Below are 18,655 nucleotides of genomic sequence, written 5' to 3'. Positions count from 1 at the left end.
TGTTAGAGTTTGAACGTTAAGAGGCATTCTATGTATATTTTCTTCATGACATGATGAGATGAAGCTCCTGCTCAGCTGATTAGTAGATTTGTGATTAGATAGTGTTTATTGAGCTAGAGGCCTTATATTATTATTTATAGGCCTCTCACTGTGCACATTATGTTTATATTTACGCTCTTAAGCAGCCTTGCTATTTTAGTGACTCACAGATCATTAAAAATGTCGAATTATGGTAATGTTAAACAAGTGAAAGACTAAGATACTGTACAGAAAGTTGGCTGGAAATATAGAGCAATCAGACCTCAACCCATTCAGATTAAGAAAAGATGTATATGTATCCACCATAGCAGTCTGCTGCTGTCTGCCCAGATGACTTTACTGTCAGGTGCATGTCTCCTATCTCCCACTGAGAAACAATGGTGATGAAATTCAATACAATTGGATCTACTCTCTCACGTCTGTCATTCATCAGCTTTGTGAACGTACAGCTGTGTATGTCATGAAGGGGGGCAGCGGCTGCCAAGGAGACACAGTACTAAAATATTTAGAGTAGAGCTACTTCCGGTGCAAAGGGCATTGATCCACTCAAAGTGTCGTCTCTAAAGGCAGCATGAGTTGTATTTTTAGCCATTTGTAGTGTTTTATGGCCTTTTGATGCACAGTCTATTTCTTTTAATCTTGTGACAGTTGACGTGAATAAAAACTCGTGGTATTAGGTGTGTGTGTGTGTGTGTGTGTGTGTGTGTGTGTGTGTGTGTGTGTGTGTGTGTCTGAGAGAGGATGTGAATTTTTATAGATTTGCATCCCCAAAACAGCTGCTACCTTTTGACCTGTTCTTATACTGTAATTGGCTTAATTCTATTCTATTTGTGTCTGTAACCACAATGACGAGGAAAATAAAATTAACAACAGACATTTATTCTATGTACTTGATCACATCTTAAAGGTTCAGTGTGTATTATTTTAGGAGGATCTGTTGGCAGAAATGCAATATAATATACATAACTATGTTTTAAGTGGTTTATAAACACCTTACATAATGAACTGTTTTTTTGTTACCTTAGAATGAGCCATTTCTATCTACATACAGATGCTGGTCAGATAATTAGAATATCGTCAAAGTTTTCAAAATTTTATTTCAGTAATTCCATTCAAAAAGTTAAACTTGTATAATTTATACATTCATTCCACACAGACTGATATACTTCAAGTGTTCATTCCTTTTAATTTTGATGATTATAACTGACAACTAATGAAAACCCCAAAATCAGAAAATTAGAATATTGTGAAAAGCTTCAATATTGAAGACACCTGGTGCCACACTCTAATCAGCTAATTAACTCAAAACACCTGCAAAGTCCTTTAAATGGTCTCTCAGTCTAGTTCTGTAGGCTACACAATCATGGGGAAGACTGCTGACTTGACAGCTGTCCAAAAGACGACCATTAACACCTTGCACAAGGAGGGCAAGACACAAAAGGTCATTGCTAAAGAGGCTGGCTGTTCACAGAGCTGTGTCCAAGCACATTAATAGAGAGGCGAAGGGAAGGAAAAGATGTGGTAGAAAAAAGTGTACAAGCAATACAGATAACCGCACCCTGGAGAGGATTGTGAAACAAAAAATGTGGGGGAGATTCACAAAGAGTGGACTGCAGCTGGAGTCAGTGCTTCAAGAACCACCACACACAGACGTATGCAAGACATGGGTTTCAGCTGTTGCATTCCTTGTGTCAAGCCACTCTTGAACAAGACAGCGTCAGAAGCGTCTCGCCTGGGCTAAAGACAAAAAGGACTGGACTGCTGCTGAGTGGTCCAAAGTTATGTTCTCTGATGAAAGTAAATTTTGCGAAGAGTCTGGAGGAAGAGGCACAGAATTCACGTTGCTTGAAGTCCAGTGTAAAGTTTCCACAGTCAGTGATGGTTTGGGGTGCCATGTCATCTGCTTGTGTTGGTCCACTGTGTTTTCTGAGGTCCAAGGTCAACGCAGCCGTCTACCAGGAAGTTTTAGAGCACTTCATGCTTCCTGCTGCTGACCAACTTTATGGAGATGCAGATTTCATTTTCCAACAGGACTTGGCACCTGCACACAGTGCCAAAGCTACCAGTACCTGGTTTAAGGACCATGGTATCCCTGTTCTTAATTGACCAGCAAACTCGCCTGACCTTAACCCTATAGAAAATCTATGGAGTATTGTGAAGAGGAAGATGCGATACACCAGATCCAACAATGCAGAAAAGCTGAAGGCCACTATCAGAGCAACCTGGGCTCTCATAACACCTGAGCAGTGCCACAGACTGATAGACTCCATGCCACGCCGCATTGCTGCAGTAATTCAGGCAAAATGAGCCTCAACTAAGTACTGAGTGCTGTATATGCTCATACTTTTCATGTTCATACTTTTCAGTTGGCCAACATTTCTAAAAATCCTTTTTTTGTATTGGTCTTAAGTAATAATCTAATTTTCGGAGATACTGAATTTGGGATTTTCATTAGTTGTCAGTTTTAATCATCACAATTAAATGAAATAAACAATTGAAATATATCAGTCTGTGTGTAATGAATGAATATAATATCCAAGTTTCACTTCTTGATTGGAATTGCTGAAATAAATCAACTTTTTGATGATATTCTAATTATATGACTAGCACCTGTACACTGCAGGATCCCTTACATGGAAGTTGCCATGTTGCGCCGCCATGTTTCTACAGTAGCACAAACAGATAAACTACAGAGCAGTTGTTTTTTTTTTTTGCCGTTTTAGTGATCTGCCATTTGTTCATGTTATTTCTCTAGACTTATAATGCATTTAGTAATTTTATTTTCCAAGGGCAATGTGTTGTCATGATTATTTGATTTGTAGAAGTGCTAAAAGCAAATGTATTTTTTTTTTCATTTTTTTAAATACTTTATTTCACTGCCGTTATTTGATAGCGACAATGCAGACAGGAAACTTGGGGAATGACGCATAAGAATCAAACTAGGGAAATTGTGGTTACATTTATGTGTGTTAACAAGACGTGTTAAGTTTTAATTCTCAGTTGCATTTCCTTTGTAACACAACAGTCAGTTCCCTGAATGGCAAAACAAAGTGGCATTTGTGTAAAAATACTCTCCTCAGCAACACAAAAGACAAGTTTACGTGTAAGCATTTGGTGTACATGTATGCTAACCACCCTCTCTCCTTTTTTAATTTCAGGACTTCCTGATCATGTTCGTTCATCACCTGGCTACAGTTAGCCTGATCAGCTTTTCCTACGTCAACAACATGGCGCGAGTGGGGAGCCTTGTGATGTGCGTCCACGATGCCTCTGACTTCTTGCTAGAGGTCAGTGAGACTGACTGGTGACTGTGATCAAACAAAATTTTGATGTTTAAATTGTACTGAAATTACCATATTTTACCATGTTTTAAGCAACTAAATACAAATCAAATATACTGCGCCTAACTTTACTTCTGGATCGTAGCCTACTGTAACATTTTAGATTGATAAACACACAAAACTATAACTGATCCTCTCCACCTGGACCTTATATTATACTGTAAGTACCACTTTTCTGATGGCATAAAAGGGGAAGGTATATCCAATGACATGGACATGTATGCATGGGTATGATGCAATCTGAAATATGACAGATTTTTTGTCAAATTAAGCACATCTGATTCTGAAACAGTATTAGTGTATCAGCATTTAAGACATAATTTCTAACTACAAAAAAAGGGAAAATATGGAACATAAAGGAACCTATGGCTACTGTAGATACATATTGTATAGTCTCAGATTTTACATACAGTAGTTTCCTTTTAGGATATTGTTCAGTAACCTTTTTGCGTCACATCAGTTGGTTTCTTGAACAATGAAGATGAATTGTTTAGTGTTTTCAGTCATTTCCCCTTGGCTGAAATCCAAACAGATTAGCATGGGCTCAGGAATTAGATAGGGCTGATGTGTGGTAAAAAATGTTGCTCTACACAAAACTCATCATGAACTTGAATCATTTTCTTTTCCTACAGGCAGCCAAGCAGGCCAACTACGCCAAGTACCAGCGGTTGTGTGACTTCCTCTTCATTGTGTTTAGTGTGGCATTTTTCATCACACGACTTGTTATATTTCCAATATGGTGAGTTCCTAGTGACACCTGCAACCTCAGAATAAATATTATAATTCCTACTGCAAATCATAATGTATTCATTTGTCATGCACATTGCAAATACCAGTATGTATTTTTGCAGCATAACTGTGTTTGAACTTTGTTTTTGTAGGCAAGTGCCTGCACAGAAAACATTATAATCCTACAGTGCTGTAAATTCAGTACATATCCTGTAGCTGAAATTTGTCACACTGGTCAGAAACACACAACCTGTGCTCTAAAACATTGTGAAAACCTCCATGCTCATGATGTTTAGATAATAATGGCTTGTAAATCCGATGAGGCAATATCCAGTACACCTACAGTGTCTGACTGAGAGCAGTTAGTTAGCGACTATTCCTTGACAGAGACTTGAAAGTTGAAGCTCAACCACTAGAGGGACAGACAATAGGGATCCTATCATTGGTGAAAGTAACCTGAGCAGCTATATTCAATGTCTTTGTGTGGATGAGGGATAAAGCTAGTGTTGCCAGTGCAGCTACCTGGACTGAAATCCATACCTCTGCTGGGGGGTGTGGGTCTATTGCTCAACTAGATTTCAAGGAAGACATGACCTCACCAACCACTCACCTAACAAAATAGTAGAGCAATGTTACTAGCCTGCTTGGTTGCCATTGGCATCCAAATGGGTTTTATAGTCTGCACTGTTCCAATGAGCCTCATAAAGAAGAGTGCTGGTTGATGATGTGATTAAAGTCCCGCTTGACTACATTTTGCTCTCATTGGGAAAAGTGATTGCTTGAGTGTGTATGAGACTACAAAGTAAATATACATCTATTTGTCTCCTTGGTTTTCCAGGGTCCTGAACTCCACTATGTTTGAGAGCTGGGCCATAGTCGGGCCGTACCCATCCTGGTGGCTCTTCAACACCTTATTGCTGGTCCTCCAAGTGCTGCATATCATCTGGTTCTACCTCATAGGCCGTATAGCTGTCAAAGCCATGCTGCGGGGCAAGGTGGGTCACCAAACGGAGGTAGTGATTACTGGAATGTAGAGCTGAAGTAATTAGTTGATGAACAGAAAATGAATCTCCAACTAGTCTGACAATCATTTATAAGGTTTTTAATAGTCATTTTTATAGAAAAAAAATTACAAACGAACTAGTTCCAGCCTCTCAAATGTGAAGATGTGCTGCTTTTCGTTGTCTTATGTGATAGTAAATGAAATTTATTTGGATTTCAAATATAACAAGACATTTAAAGATGTCCCTTTGGGCTCTCAGAAACTTTAATACATAGTTTCCACTATTTCCTGACATTTTGTAGACCAAATGATTCTTTTGTCAGTTATTTAAAGAGACAAGCGGCAGCATCAGTCAGTGATGAAACTCATCATTAGTTGCGGCCTTTCTGTATTGCCCTACACACCCAAGCTATTCCTGCACAAGAGCAAGGTTTCTCCGCTACTAGAATGTCCTCTTCTGACAAGGTGTCTTTCGTTTTCTGGTGCAATCACGTGTTCGTTTCACTTCCGTACAGTGTAACTTCACGCGGTTTAGTGCAGCTCAAACTCTGTCCAGAGTGGCCTAGATTAAAATAAAATCATTTCACATGATTCAGAACGCTCCAAAGATGAACAATTCTCCAAAACCTTGGCCCCAAAAACATTAACTCCAAAACATTTGCAGGGACATAACAAGGGTGTTCAAATAATTTATGGGTAAATGTGTTTATAACAATTAGATGAGCGTTGGGAGAGTTATAAAAATACCAAATAAATATTTGTCCCAATCAGAAGGTTTATTGAAATGTACAACATAACTTCATGGCTTTTTTTTTTTGGTGATGAATTTACTGCCTCTACACTTTTTTCCCAAGCTGTCTCTGACTGTGTCATTCTCTCTGCAGACGGCGTTTGTTTCCTCTCCCTCTGGAATGAGAGAGGGAGACCCTGTCTTTCTGTCTGTCTTTGTCCAGTGAGCCACTCTTCACTACTCTCTCGCTTCCCTACGTTTGCTTTGTCCATTCGAGACCTTTTACCTTCCCTGTTTCTGGCTGTAAGTTTCTGTCGGCTCCCTTTTTGTTGTGATTCCTTTCCCGCACCTTGATTCTGTCTGTCCTATCCATTTCCATAAGGATTCAGCTTAGGTGGATTTACTTGGACAGCTGTTGGAGTAGATTAGCAATTAGAATCACTCACAAAGACAGCAGAAAGAGGAGAGTTGTATAATGATGAGAAATGTGGCAATACTGTCATAAATGTCAGGTATGTCCAACTGTTTTCGTTAGACAGGAGCGTGTTGAAACCTGTGACTGTGATGAGCACCGGTGAACACATTTGTGGGCTGTTTTTTTTTTTTTTATTATTTTCCTTTTTTTTTTTAAAGAAATCTCATGGTTGTAACTTGTTTCAAACAGAGCACCAGTAGCAGACTGAATTTCAACATTAAGTTGCACTATAAAATACACCTGTCTTTACACTAAACCAGTGGTTCCAAACCTATATTTGTGACCTTTTTTATTTTAAAGCAACTTCTGCGTTAAGTGCCAAATTGCATAATTTTATTTTTTTACTTTTGTACTGCAGCTGCTGTTGCAAAGTACATACTGTTGCATGCAGTGTGCATACAATGTGTTACATACTACTTTGTCATAACTTTGCGCCTTGAACTTAGACCCTCTTGGTCATATTCATGCTGTGCAAAGGATTGTGGGTCAGATTAGCCAGAAAAGCAAACTGCAGTAGGACAGCCTGGTATTTTGATACTATGTATTGGGATCTACTAATAGTTTTCTGATGTTCTAAATGGTACTATGGGTATAGGAACGCACGCAGTATCTCTCTGCGACCACTCGTCATTGGTTGCTTTTTCATTCGCTGTGAGCAGTTCAATCTAGAGCTGTACCCAAATGTTTTTCTTTATTACACCTTACCTACAATTGTGAACAACATATTATTCACTCTTCCACCCAGTTACAAGTACAGCCCAGTGCACCTGCAGAGCAACCACCTCCACGCTCAACTCTTAGAACCGCTATGAGTCTCATCTTTTCACACTGAACAGTAGAGGTTGTACCAGCGTCTGGCTCAAAAGTACTTTAGTCAACTTTGCGAATAATCAGCTGACAGCGTCACTTTGTTTTTTAGAGTATCATTTCACACGTGCTTAAAAATATTATGCAAATAAAAGAGAGATCCAAAAAGGCCCAAATCATTTTTTTGTTTTCCTGAGTCTGTTTTTAAAACAAGGCTCATAAGTACATTAAGGAGCTTTTATAATTAATTGTTCCTCATTCTTCATAATGGCCCCAAAAGAGACCCTTCTTAGTATGACCTTAGTATGTGGGCATGTGAGTATTCTATCACTTCAAGAAAAAGTGAAAGTATCTTTCACATTGACAATCACATTTTTACATATTCCACTTAAAATGACTGACATTGTTTAGCCGTGTTAGTAATTGGGACAAAAAGTATTTCAAAGATTGACATTTTTGTTTAGATTACCTATATATTTTGTTTACTTCTTTAGAGTGTAGTTGTTTCTCTCAAGTATAGTATAAAAGTGTATAAACATCCTGTTTCCCCTCCATCTGCCTTCTAGGTGTGCAACGATGTCCGCAGTGACATTGAGAGCAGCTCGGGTGAAGAAGAACCCGACACGCCCCCAGAAGGCCTCAAGGCTTCTCATATTCCCAAGGCAGAAAACGGCACTAATGGCCACTGTGTTGCTACCAAAGCTCGAGTGCAGAACCACAACAGCTTGTGACATGTAGCCTGAAGCTGGGAGCCCCCTGCAGTTCGTCCCTCACTTCTACAAGAGCTTTGTTTGTCTTACGACATGCCCCTGACGTCCAAGGCTCACACCCACACACATACACACCCACCCAGTCTACCATTACACAGACGGTGGGTGCGCACAGATTCATGCGTGGTTGCACTGATGGTGGATATACAGACACTGACATCTGCTTTGAAGAGCCCTGTAACGACATGTAGGACACCACTCAAGCGGTGACACGTAAAAGCTGGATTGATTGTGGAAATCAGTTGAAGCAAGCAATTTGCATAGCCTTGTTTTTCAAATGACGAGATTCACTTTGTGCTGAGTGTGGCTGCTGATGTTGATTGGTTTCAATGTTCTCTCCCAGTTTTATTGGCCAGATGAACTTGATTCTTTTTGTCTTAAGGATTAATTCACACTGGATCACAAACAGCTGCTACACTACTTTTCAAACTTTGAAGTTCAATCAGTGATGTGACAGGTGTTATACATTATATTTAACTTATAGCTGTGGTTTTATCAGCTCTTAAGAAGAGCCCCTGCTCTGTGTGTCTCACCAGAAGTACAACACACCTGAAAGTTTTAATACCAGCAGTCTCTGCCTTTTGCGATTGTTGTGGATTTACCTTTTAACCATGTTGTTTGACTTGTTTATTTCTGTCTTTTTTTTTTTTTTTACTACATCCAAGACCAAATGTTTATTAAATAGTTTTATGACACTGCCTATAGAAGAATCCAGGTATGAGGACTATACTAAATGTCTGGTAGTGAGTTCTCATTTGAGTGCCTTGTAAAACAAAATGTATTTCTAAATATATTCTGTTGTTGAAAACACGTCTTGTTGCAGTTTATAAACACTACACTGTGGTTAAAGGCATTTAATATAATACAAACAATTACAGCCAATTAATTGCAGTTACTCCTGAAACAGTGCCACTCACAACATGGGTTTTACTCAGGCCATTGATGCAAATATGTTCTTATTTGCCTTTTATAAACAAAACATCTTCCTTGTGAGGGCACAGTACCCTCACAATGAAGTCACACATCACAATGTCCTGAGAAGAATAAACATCTTCATGATTTAGCGATTGACAAAAAAAGAGGGGGAATGGGAAATGTCCACATCTGTGCAAAAAGAACAGCAGTCCATCTGACATCAGTCTTTGATGACTTCAGGATCCTGGTTTTCTGCTGCCAGTTTCAGCTGTTTTTGCTTCTGCAGGTAGTTGTATCCTCGCAGTGCACACAGATACCCTCCATATGCTGTCAGCAGCATCATCGAGCCGGAAAAAGCCCGATAGCCGATGTCAGCCAGCCGCTTCCCAGACACCATGATGAGGATGCTGAAGGAAACGGGAAGTCAGAGCAGGTTCAGCAGCAAAATAGTATACAGCAGTGGTGGAAAGTTACTAGTGATGTACTACAACATTTGGCAATATGTTGTAGATTTAAGATGTTTGATTTTGCTTAATTTACAGGTTAGTTAAGACATTTTGTCTTGTTATTTTATCCATTAACTGTTTCTCAAGTTATTTCCCCAAAACATTTACCATTTTGTGATACGTATCAATACTGCAATATAATTATACACACATTTTTTACTTACATTTATCTAGCAGTTGTAGTTATTACTGTAAATATTTTACATGCACAATATACATGATGCATTATTATAAATAAAACTTTGTATTAATATATAGAATTGTTAAAAGGTAGCTCTACTTCATCCAGCTACAATACTACAATATTGTTTACACATCTATTAGGCATCAGTAATTTTAAAACAACTCTGAAAGGCAAGGTATGTTTATTTGTATAGCACATTTCAACAACAAGGTAATTCAAAGTGCTTTACATAAAACACAAAAGCAACAGGGAAATATAATAAAGTTTAAAAGCAACATAGGGAACTTGAAAAAAAAAATACACATTAAAAAATAATAAAAGTTACAGTGCAGTGTACAATCAGGGTTAAAAGCGTTAAATGGAAAATAAAAACAGGCTGAGGGGTTGAGCAAATAATTGAGTTACAAAAGGGATGACAAATACTTGAGTGAAATACTGTACTTTTACTCAAGTTCATCTAGAATGCTGTACTTGGACTTATAAATGAATGGTCACAGTGGCAGATCACACATGTCTGTAGCAGTCAGTGCTGATGTGGAAACGATCATTTATTAATCAACAGCACCTCCTTGTGCGTCTGATTTTATATCAATAAAGCCGAGTACTGGTGCCTCTAAGTTAACTTACAAGATAAAAGATTTCCCCTGTGAAGTTATCACTACAAGCTAGCGACCAGTAGGTCAGATGTGAAACGTTATGCTTACAAGTTGGCAGTTGGCACATTGTTTTACTAACTTCGGGGAAAATCACGTTTATGTCTCGTCTTCACTCACTGTAAATATTTGTTGTATTTTCTTACCTTTTATTTTAAAAAGCGATGGTTATCGTAAATGTCCTCAATGTCGGCATGCAAAGTTAGCAAACTAACCTTAGCTTTCATAAGGTAGGTACGGAAACCCAGAATGAACTTTATCTTACCTCTGACAGAATTCGGAGCAAAGTTGAAGAGCACCACCTACAGACCAGGAGGATTTAAAAAATAATATGAAATACAATTGTGTCAGTATATTATTTGTACTATATGTTAACAGTGTTAACTGTATGCGGCTAATATGAACAGTCAAACCCAACAAGTATGGTTGTCTACTTCCCTACTACAGCCCTACAAAGAGTAAAATAATTGATGTGCCCCTAAGTTTCCTGAAGTAAATGTACTTTCATACTATTTTGAAGTACTTGTACATCAACTACTTGAGTATTTCCATTTGATGATTTTTCGCATTTTTACTCCACTACATTTATGATATATATATATATATATATATATATATATATATATATATATATATATATATATATATATATATATTTAGAGTGCAATATCTCATAGGTGGTACAGTAAAATGTTATATGTACCAGTGATAGTAGCGGACACTAGGAAGCAGAAGATATGAAATAGGTTGTGTCACCTATTATGGAACTGTTTTGGTCAAAGGTCAAAGTTCACAGAAATGTTAACTGTCCATTTGGTTTTTGCTGTCGGAAGGGTATTTTAGAGTGTAATTTCTCCAAGTTAGTACATTAAAATATCTCCCTCTCTTTTTAAAATTGAAGAAGTCTACCTACACAAATGGTTTGGCGTCGCTAAAACTAAAGCAAACACAACACAGCAGTTCATTCTTTGACTGCAGTCCGTGTTTCCATCCGGTAGTATTTTGAAGGCGCACACACTACAATGGCAACATGTTCGATACGGAGCGATTCTGTTGATGAAATAAATGATCCAGGAGCCGCTCCTTATGGCAACTTTATAAACTATTACACCTTCAATCCACCGGAGAACCGCTTGAGTCTGGTTCCAGCCACACTGCTACAGGATTTAGGTTACAGCGACGACCATCAGACCACACTGATCCTGGACGTGGGATGTAATTCGGGGGTATGTGATTCTGGGACACAGAGGAGGACACTCTCTTTAAACAGTGCTTTTTAAAATATGTATTTATCTGTTTGGACTATCCCCTGAATATATTTTAAGTAGAAAGCTTTCCATAACCAAAACTAATTTGTGTGCTTTTTTAAAATTTTTTTTTTTTTTTACCCATTTTATGTTTGTTTTTGTTTTTTTACACACTTGGCCACGATGGCTATGGTGATCCAGGATTGCATATGTGGCATCTTTGGGACTAATAAATCTTTCATTTTTAATAAAATGAGAGGTTTGAGAAATATGTCCATGTAACAATTATTTTGCAGTTAATCATGTCCTCTTTTCTTCCCCCCTGTGAATGGCAGGAACTGAGTGTAGCCTTTTACAAGCATCTGGTGCAGGAGGGTGTGTGCAATGAAGGTTCAGACAGGAGGAAAGTTAGGCTCCTGGGCTTTGACTTGGATGAGATCCTCATTCAGCAGGCTCAGCAGACCAACCCTTTGCCCGCCAGCATCTCCTTCATCCCTCTGGACATCACTAAAGACACAGACCAGCTGCAGGACTACCTAATGCACCATGGCTGCTCTCACTTCCACCTGTGTCTGTGCCTGGCTGTCACCATGTGGGTCCACCTTAACCACGGAGACTCCGGGCTGCTGCAGCTGCTCTCTCGCCTGGCCTCCATCAGCCGGCACCTCCTGCTGGAGGCACAGCCCTGGAAGTGCTACCGCTCTGCGGCCCGGCGGCTGAGAAAGCTGGGACGCACAGACTTTGACCACTTCAAGACCCTGAAGATCCGTGGGGATGTGGCAGAACATGCTAGGAAGCACCTGGAGAGACACTGCGACATGGAGCTCATCCAGAGCTTCGGCAGCACTGCATGGGACCGGAAGTTGCTACTCTTCAAAAGGAGATGAGGCCGAGGGTCCACGAGTTTCCATCTGCTGCACACGAGCTGCAGGGACATGATCAGGAAGATAACACCAGAGAAAGCAATGTGGGGAATGGGAGAAAAGTAACATTGAACTGATCAATATTAATCAGCAACGATGATTGACAGCATGCTATCATTAACAGTTCATCACCTTTCAAGAAAAAAATGCCCTAAATTAGCTGGTTCTAGCTTTTCAAATTGTGAAGATTATTATTCTATTATACTGTATAGACTATTGATCAATGAATTGAAAAAAAAAAATGGCACTGACGAATCTATTATGGCTCTCAGGGCTGCAACTTACAATTTTCATTAATCTGACGAATCCTTTCTCAAGTACTTGTATAATGTAAAACATCTGAAAATAGTGAACAAGTCTGAGGTGTCGTTTTCAAAAAAATAAACTGAACATTTAATAGGTTATCAAAGTGATTGCCAATTTGACTAATTGTTGCAGCTCTAGAAAGGAAAACTGGGGGCTGTAGCACATTTAAATGGATATTTTGTGGCAAAAACAAAATCATCTTGATAAGTTTGTAATATCTGCCTTTTTATTGAGATGTTTGCCAGCACCAAAACTATTTGGTTTTTTTTATTTTTATTATTTTTTTTTTTATGTATGAGATCATTACCATGGTGATTAAATGATAAAACACAACATTAATTTTCATCATTTTAATTACAGAATACTAAAAATAACATTACATAAAATGTCTTTTTAAAAGAAACCATTGAATATTACAAAGGTTGTAAATTTTGTAAAGTTAGGATATAAAATCTTTGAACAGTGGTGCATAATTGAAAAGAAAAATAATTTTCATAAAATGTATATATTAACTGTTCTACTACATAAAAAATGAGATGGACACAAATTGCAGACAGACGAGATGAGTAGACACTGCCATTACCGCAGTGAGCTCTCCTTTCGAAGGAAGAAAGACTTGAGATGCACAGCACACACCACAATCAGCTTAAGTTCTCAAGTTATGTCTGTTCCAAAAAAAAAAGAAAAATGGGGGGAGAGGGCGGGAGAAGGGGTTACCATTTACAACAGAGGAAAACCAACAAGCTCGAAACACTACAAAAAGTGACTTGGTGGCTGCTCCCAATATTCACACACAAACATCTCGATGGGTGAAAACCCGACTAAACTGGCCTTGGTTCCATAAACACATACCGTTTTCCACAGGTTTAAGCTGTACAAAGAGTTTTGATTAAACCTCATACTTAATAAATCATTCCCCCAATACAGGGAAATAATGATCAGCTTTCAGTTTCGTAACACAGCCATTCCTATATCCTACTGTACAACTGGTCGGTGAGATCCACTGAAAGCTACCATGGTCATATAAATCAATATCAGGAGGTCAACCTTAAGTAACTGGAATAGACTATACACAATGGAGGGGGGGGGGGGGGGGGGCACATGCATATTCCAACAGTGTGCTTGCTTTCTTCCTCTTCTTTCTGACATTTACATCGCCTTGTGTCACATCATGAGCCCTTGTTAAGATGTTTTTCTCAACACCACAGAATCGGTCAAAAAGAGATCACCCATCGAGGACATTCAGAGCCTCTTTGAACCGTGGATATCCCTCTACATGTACGACACACTGGCCAGTCATGTCCACACAGAGGTATTTCATTAGTCTCCTGCCATTTGAGAGACGCGTTGTGTCACATTTTTGGTAAACAGACGCGGGGGTTAGGTGTTCTTTTAAAACATCAAGATATGGTTTTAATCAAGAGTTACGCCCAGTGGCACAATCACTGTTCCTTCTGTGCGGTAGTAGTGGTTTCATTGGCCCATGAAGATCAGGTGGAGAAATGCAGAGAAAGAGTGAGTGAGAGAAGAGAAGGTAAAAGGGAAACAGACAATAACCCAGAGGACATCTCAGAAGACACAGGACATCTGAGACAACGGAGGCATTTAGGAGAAAATGAGGCGAGCGACACCAGCAGGGCTACTTGGTTTGGCTGGTCTGTTGCTCAAGACAGCTGGAGTATTTGTCACCAGGGATCCAGGAGCTGATCATGTGTATCATGTAAGCTAATAATGCTGTTTAGGTTCAGATGAGTCCCCCTGAGTTAGTGCACACGTCAGTCGGGCAGGCCTCGCCCGCTTGTTCGTTAAGAAATCCACAAAATGAAGCATTAAGAAAAAAAAAAAAAAGATTCACCAATTTAATATCAAGCTTACAATTAGCTTGAGAGAGAGAGAGAGAGAGAGAGAGACAGAGAGACAGAGAGAGAGAGAGAGAGACGTAGTTTTGGGGAAGGGTTGAGTCAATGTTAGTGTGGAGGAGGGTGGATGGGAGAAGTTCAGGTGTAAATACGCCAGCTCCCACAAAGTGGTGCAGCTAATCTCTTGAGTCCTGCTCATTTTCTGAAAACTCTGAGAAGTATGCAGTTTGTGTTTTGAATGCAATGTGTGCAATGTAGTGCCCAACCAGAGACTGGGTTGTGTTGTTGGAGCATGCTCATACTTTTATATAGTTAATCTGAACATCTGACATGATTCTCAAGTGGTCGTTGGTGGAGGACTGCCCAGCAGGCGAGTTGGTTGGGCATCTGGTCAGGTGCTGGTGTTGCAGGTTACTCTGACTGTGCATCAGTCAGACAGACAAGTAGGTAGGTAGACAGGCAGGTGGGCTGTAGTGGGACTCAGGAGCTGAGGTTAAATCAGGGGAGCCGTGTCCATCAAGCCTTTGTTGGGGTCCAGGCTGGCAAAGAAGCGGACGTCCCGGTCCTTGTCCGACTGCAGAGCCATCACAGTCTCTTCCAGCTCGTCAGAGTAGGCGCAGCCAGGCTCCTTGAAGTATGCTGAGCAGAAAACACAAGACTCAGTTAAAGTTGAAGAAAAAAATAAAATAAGTACGAGCAAGCTGGTTTAAGGTGTGTAATAAAGAGAAGGGACAGTGTGTGTGTTAGAGGATAAGGCTGGAACGATTCTTTAGGACTTTTATTGTAAGCAAATCCCATGAGAAGACCAAAAACCCCAAATTAATTGACTTTACTAACTGGTGTTGTTATCCAAAGCCCTATATAGCTTATTCCTCTGTGCCACACACCTCCATTGTTGTCCAAAAACTATTAAAACCACATATGTGAGCCACACTGTTACACTGGGTGACATATTCTTTCATCATAATGAACATCTATGTACTGTAGATTATTTTGAGCTGATGAAACTATATGTGACGAGATCAAATTGTGACGAGATCTCTCGTCAGGTAAAAAGCTGTCTCGCGAGACTCACGCAATTGATATTTTTCACATGCTGTCAGTCAAGCCACATTAATTTTCCCAGGCAGTGAAATACAAATGTATAACTGATAAGATAGACTCGTGGGCTAATCAACTTCGCCCAGCTAGTGCTAGCGTACGCCCCAATAGTAATCAACCGCACCGAGTCCAGACAGCTGTGACGAGAGGAAACGTAGCTGGTAGAGTTTTGCAACAGAAACATCTAAAAACTGAAGCGCAGCCTGCTCTGTTGGGGACTGTGAGCTTCAGTTTATCTGAGCAGCTGAAGTAAACGTGTTTGTGGATTTGTGGTGAGTCTTCTGCCTGATCACAAGTGTTTCAATTACTTTCGGTTTCACATGCAACATGCAGTGCCAAACTGCGTCGGTCAAGCGGTCTGAATGGGATAACGTTACTTCCAGCGGATTAATAAGGTAATGCACAGCAGAGTAAAGGGCAAGTAGACTTCTCATTAAATGATGTTGTTAGTCTCTTAATATGACTTTTTTCTGGACACGTCAGAGAACACGTGAGAGATTCTGATGTGCAGAGTTCAAGTTTTGAACATGAGCAGAAAACCTGCTGAAACACAGCTATTAAAGTCCAGGAGTTTGTTTGGGGGAGTAACCCCTTGTGGCACCTTTTCACCTCAATGATAAATTTTTATTCAGTTACAAAGACACAGAGGAGGAGGGAAGACTAAAGCCTAGTTCACACTACACGATTTTTAGCCCGATTTGCAGGTCAGAGTGCTCGGCGACCGTCAGGCTGTGATTGGAGGGTAAATCAGCGGTCGATCTGCGGTCGCCAGTCGTTGTGTGTGAACTACACAACCACACATCAAAACGGCTCCCCAACACATCACTGGCTGATCGCAGATGCCAGCCAGATATCTACCATGCCAAATATCTAGAAGAGTCAGCCGACTCTATATTCACATACAGCCAATGAGAGAAGGCAGCTGGCAGAGCAGGCAGCTACTGTTTCACTGCAAAACACTTATTACTCACCTCCAGCTCTCTCTGTAGCATGGGCGATCCCTGCTACCTGCGTGTGCTAATCCATTCTGTCACCTATATTCTTTGTCTTTATAATTGCTATATTTATAATAACAAGCAACAGCTGTTTCGTGTGTAGGTTCGCGTCATTTCCCGTTTCACATTTCACGTGTGTTTTCTTGACAAAATTTGGTTTGGAGACCAGCGTCTGGTGACACAGCCGTTGTCAGCTCGCGTAGTGTGTGACATCCTGTCACCGATAAGTCACGTAGTGTGAACGCCACAACAACTTCAAGACTCCCGTCCCAAAATGGCACATTGTGTAGTGTGAACAGCGCAGACATCAGCCAACACTGAAAGTCATGTACTCTGCACGAGCCTTAAATCATGACTCAACAGGGATGATAGCCTATTCCATGAGAAAAGTTGATCTACAGGAGAAACAGATCTGTAAGCAACACAGAATACCTGAGAGCTGCACTGCATTATATTCTGTTACAGTTAGGCTATATATTTTGAATTGTCACCTACCCCCTGAATTATGTGTTTATCTTTAAGAAAAAAAAATCCCCATAAACTGGTCCAGAAAAATTTCATACAATTCAGCATTGAAGATTTCTTAAGAATAGTGTTAAAATCTCGTCTCGATCTCGTGAACCCAATCTCAAATCTCGTCTCATGTGTTAAGTGTCTCGTCACATCCCTAATATATTGAGAGACTTACTGACACAATGCTAGTGTTGTTAACAACAAAACAATACAGTATCGTCTGCTTTATCCTCTAAAGACAGTATAAACGTTTAGTTTGTGGGCATTTTACCTTTCTCCATGACACTCTGTCGTAGAGCCTTGGCCACTAGTACGCGGACATTGGCCACCGGGTCTGAGGAGAGGCTGAGCAGGCTAGGTAAGAGGTGCTGGCTAAACTGCTCCATGGCCATGCAGTCCTCCTCCACTACAGCCTACAGAAAAAATAAGGACACATTAACACATACAGTGCACAGGCAGGCTGGTGTTAAAGACAGCTACAGCAAACACAGGAAGAAGAAAATCAACAGGCAGTCGTGAACCATCTAGTCAGACAATTGACAAACAGGCTCATGAGCAAATCATTTTTCACTACAGTATTACTGTATCACATAGCTGGAGACCTTAAAAGCTGTGTTTTTAGTAAGAAATTTATAGATATGTCATTAATAATGTTGCTATTTCATTTCTGTTTGCTAACAGTAGCTCAACCACCTGAGAAACAATCAAAGACGAACACAGCTGTCTGTGGATTTGAAAAACAGTTGAAAAGAATGCAGGTGCAGCCCATTTCAGCAATTTCGGCCATGTAGCGCGAGATAGAAGCCACAGACCTGGCAGATGAAGGCAAATGCCTGCCGCCCCACCCACTTGGGACAGTGGCAGAACCTGACTGTGAGCTCGTTGATGAAGTTCAGGCCCAGATCATCGGCCCTACATGCATACAGCTTCTGGAGGATCTCTACAACCTGAGAACACAAAAGGTGATGACGCACTTAAAAAATGAAGGTTTTAAACTGCAGTTAATGTGCAAAAAATTATGTGTTTGAGGTGGTTAAAAATTCCGTTCAGAGGCAGACATTGGACTTTTCCATGGAGTCGTGGACAGATCCAAAAACAGAGTAAGAGAATATGAGCAAAAAAAATATGAGGTGAAGAGTTGAGATGCTGTCTCCATTAGCTACAATGATTGCTACATGGCCTGAAGATTTCACTCTTGGTTTCAAGGAAGTTCAAAATTTTGAGAAATATGCTTATTCACTTTCAGCAGCTAGTTGGCTTATATCTTATTTGTTTAATAAGCAAGAAAACGAGGTGTAATAACAACCACAACATTTCTTAGAAGGGTGTGGTAACTTCCTGGAGCTGTGTTATAAAAAGTTTCCTCTAAGTGACTACGTAACTTGTCTCCAGCCAAGGTAACATGATCAAATACAACAATCAGTGAGGATATTACTTCATCACATACACACAGCACTGAACCTTATCCATCAGTGGGACTCATTTCCCATTTGTTGTAAATCATCTCTCACAAGTTGACAATTGTTGGTCCCTCCAGCTGCAAAAAAACCCCAAACATC

The 18,655-nt window shown here is 40.0% G+C and overlaps 4 protein-coding genes across 11 annotated transcripts in view; 2 read left to right on the top strand and 2 right to left on the bottom strand.

Annotated features, from left to right (window-relative positions):
* The window catches only part of cers5 (ceramide synthase 5), a 27,310-nt gene extending 18,606 nt beyond the window's left edge, over positions 1-8,704 (top strand). For all 4 annotated transcript variants that reach the window (XM_046028547.1, XM_046028546.1, XM_046028545.1 and 1 more), the window contains 4 exons: positions 3,198-3,326; positions 4,013-4,119; positions 4,948-5,104; positions 7,691-8,704. In XM_046028547.1, the coding sequence (XP_045884503.1) occupies positions 3,198-3,326; positions 4,013-4,119; positions 4,948-5,104; positions 7,691-7,855 (558 nt within the window). In that variant the 3' untranslated portion in view covers positions 7,856-8,704. The remainder of the gene's footprint in view (positions 1-3,197; positions 3,327-4,012; positions 4,120-4,947; positions 5,105-7,690) is intronic.
* Positions 8,705-8,733: 29 nt separating this feature from the next.
* On the bottom strand, positions 8,734-10,918 carry LOC123956394 (cytochrome c oxidase assembly protein COX14 homolog). 3 transcript variants are annotated; one of them, XM_046028552.1, is made up of 3 exons: positions 10,856-10,918; positions 10,418-10,454; positions 8,734-9,216 (listed from the first exon to the last, which is right to left on the bottom strand). In XM_046028552.1, exon 3 carries the CDS (start codon positions 9,204-9,206, stop codon positions 9,030-9,032), a length of 177 nt encoding a protein of 58 aa, XP_045884508.1. In that variant the 5' UTR covers positions 9,207-9,216; positions 10,418-10,454; positions 10,856-10,918; the 3' UTR covers positions 8,734-9,029. The 3 variants fall into 3 exon arrangements, with proteins under 3 accessions (XP_045884508.1, XP_045884510.1, XP_045884507.1); XM_046028554.1 differs by lacking the exon at positions 10,856-10,918 and having other exon boundaries at positions 10,418-10,466; XM_046028551.1 differs by lacking the exon at positions 10,856-10,918 and having other exon boundaries at positions 10,299-10,419.
* A 218-nt stretch (positions 10,919-11,136) lies between these two features.
* On the top strand, positions 11,137-12,961 carry LOC123956392 (pre-miRNA 5'-monophosphate methyltransferase). Its single transcript, XM_046028549.1, has 2 exons — positions 11,137-11,378; positions 11,735-12,961. Exons 1-2 carry the CDS (start codon positions 11,175-11,177, stop codon positions 12,284-12,286), a joined length of 756 nt encoding a protein of 251 aa, XP_045884505.1. The 5' UTR covers positions 11,137-11,174; the 3' UTR covers positions 12,287-12,961.
* A 2-nt stretch (positions 12,962-12,963) lies between these two features.
* The window catches only part of ppp4r1l (protein phosphatase 4, regulatory subunit 1-like), a 19,667-nt gene continuing 13,975 nt past the window's right edge, over positions 12,964-18,655 (bottom strand). For all 3 annotated transcript variants that reach the window (XM_046028543.1, XM_046028544.1, XM_046028542.1), the window contains 3 exons: positions 17,909-18,043; positions 17,368-17,509; positions 12,964-15,126 (listed from right to left, as the gene is read on the bottom strand). In XM_046028543.1, coding sequence (XP_045884499.1) covers positions 14,981-15,126; positions 17,368-17,509; positions 17,909-18,043 — 423 coding nt within the window. In that variant the 3' untranslated portion in view covers positions 12,964-14,980. The remainder of the gene's footprint in view (positions 15,127-17,367; positions 17,510-17,908; positions 18,044-18,655) is intronic.

Source organism: Micropterus dolomieu, linkage group LG18 (genome assembly GCF_021292245.1).
Source record: "Micropterus dolomieu isolate WLL.071019.BEF.003 ecotype Adirondacks linkage group LG18, ASM2129224v1, whole genome shotgun sequence".
Classification (NCBI taxonomy): domain Eukaryota; kingdom Metazoa; phylum Chordata; class Actinopteri; order Centrarchiformes; family Centrarchidae; genus Micropterus; species Micropterus dolomieu.
Note: the sequence above shows the minus strand (reverse complement) of the source record. Positions and strands in the feature narration are given on the sequence as shown.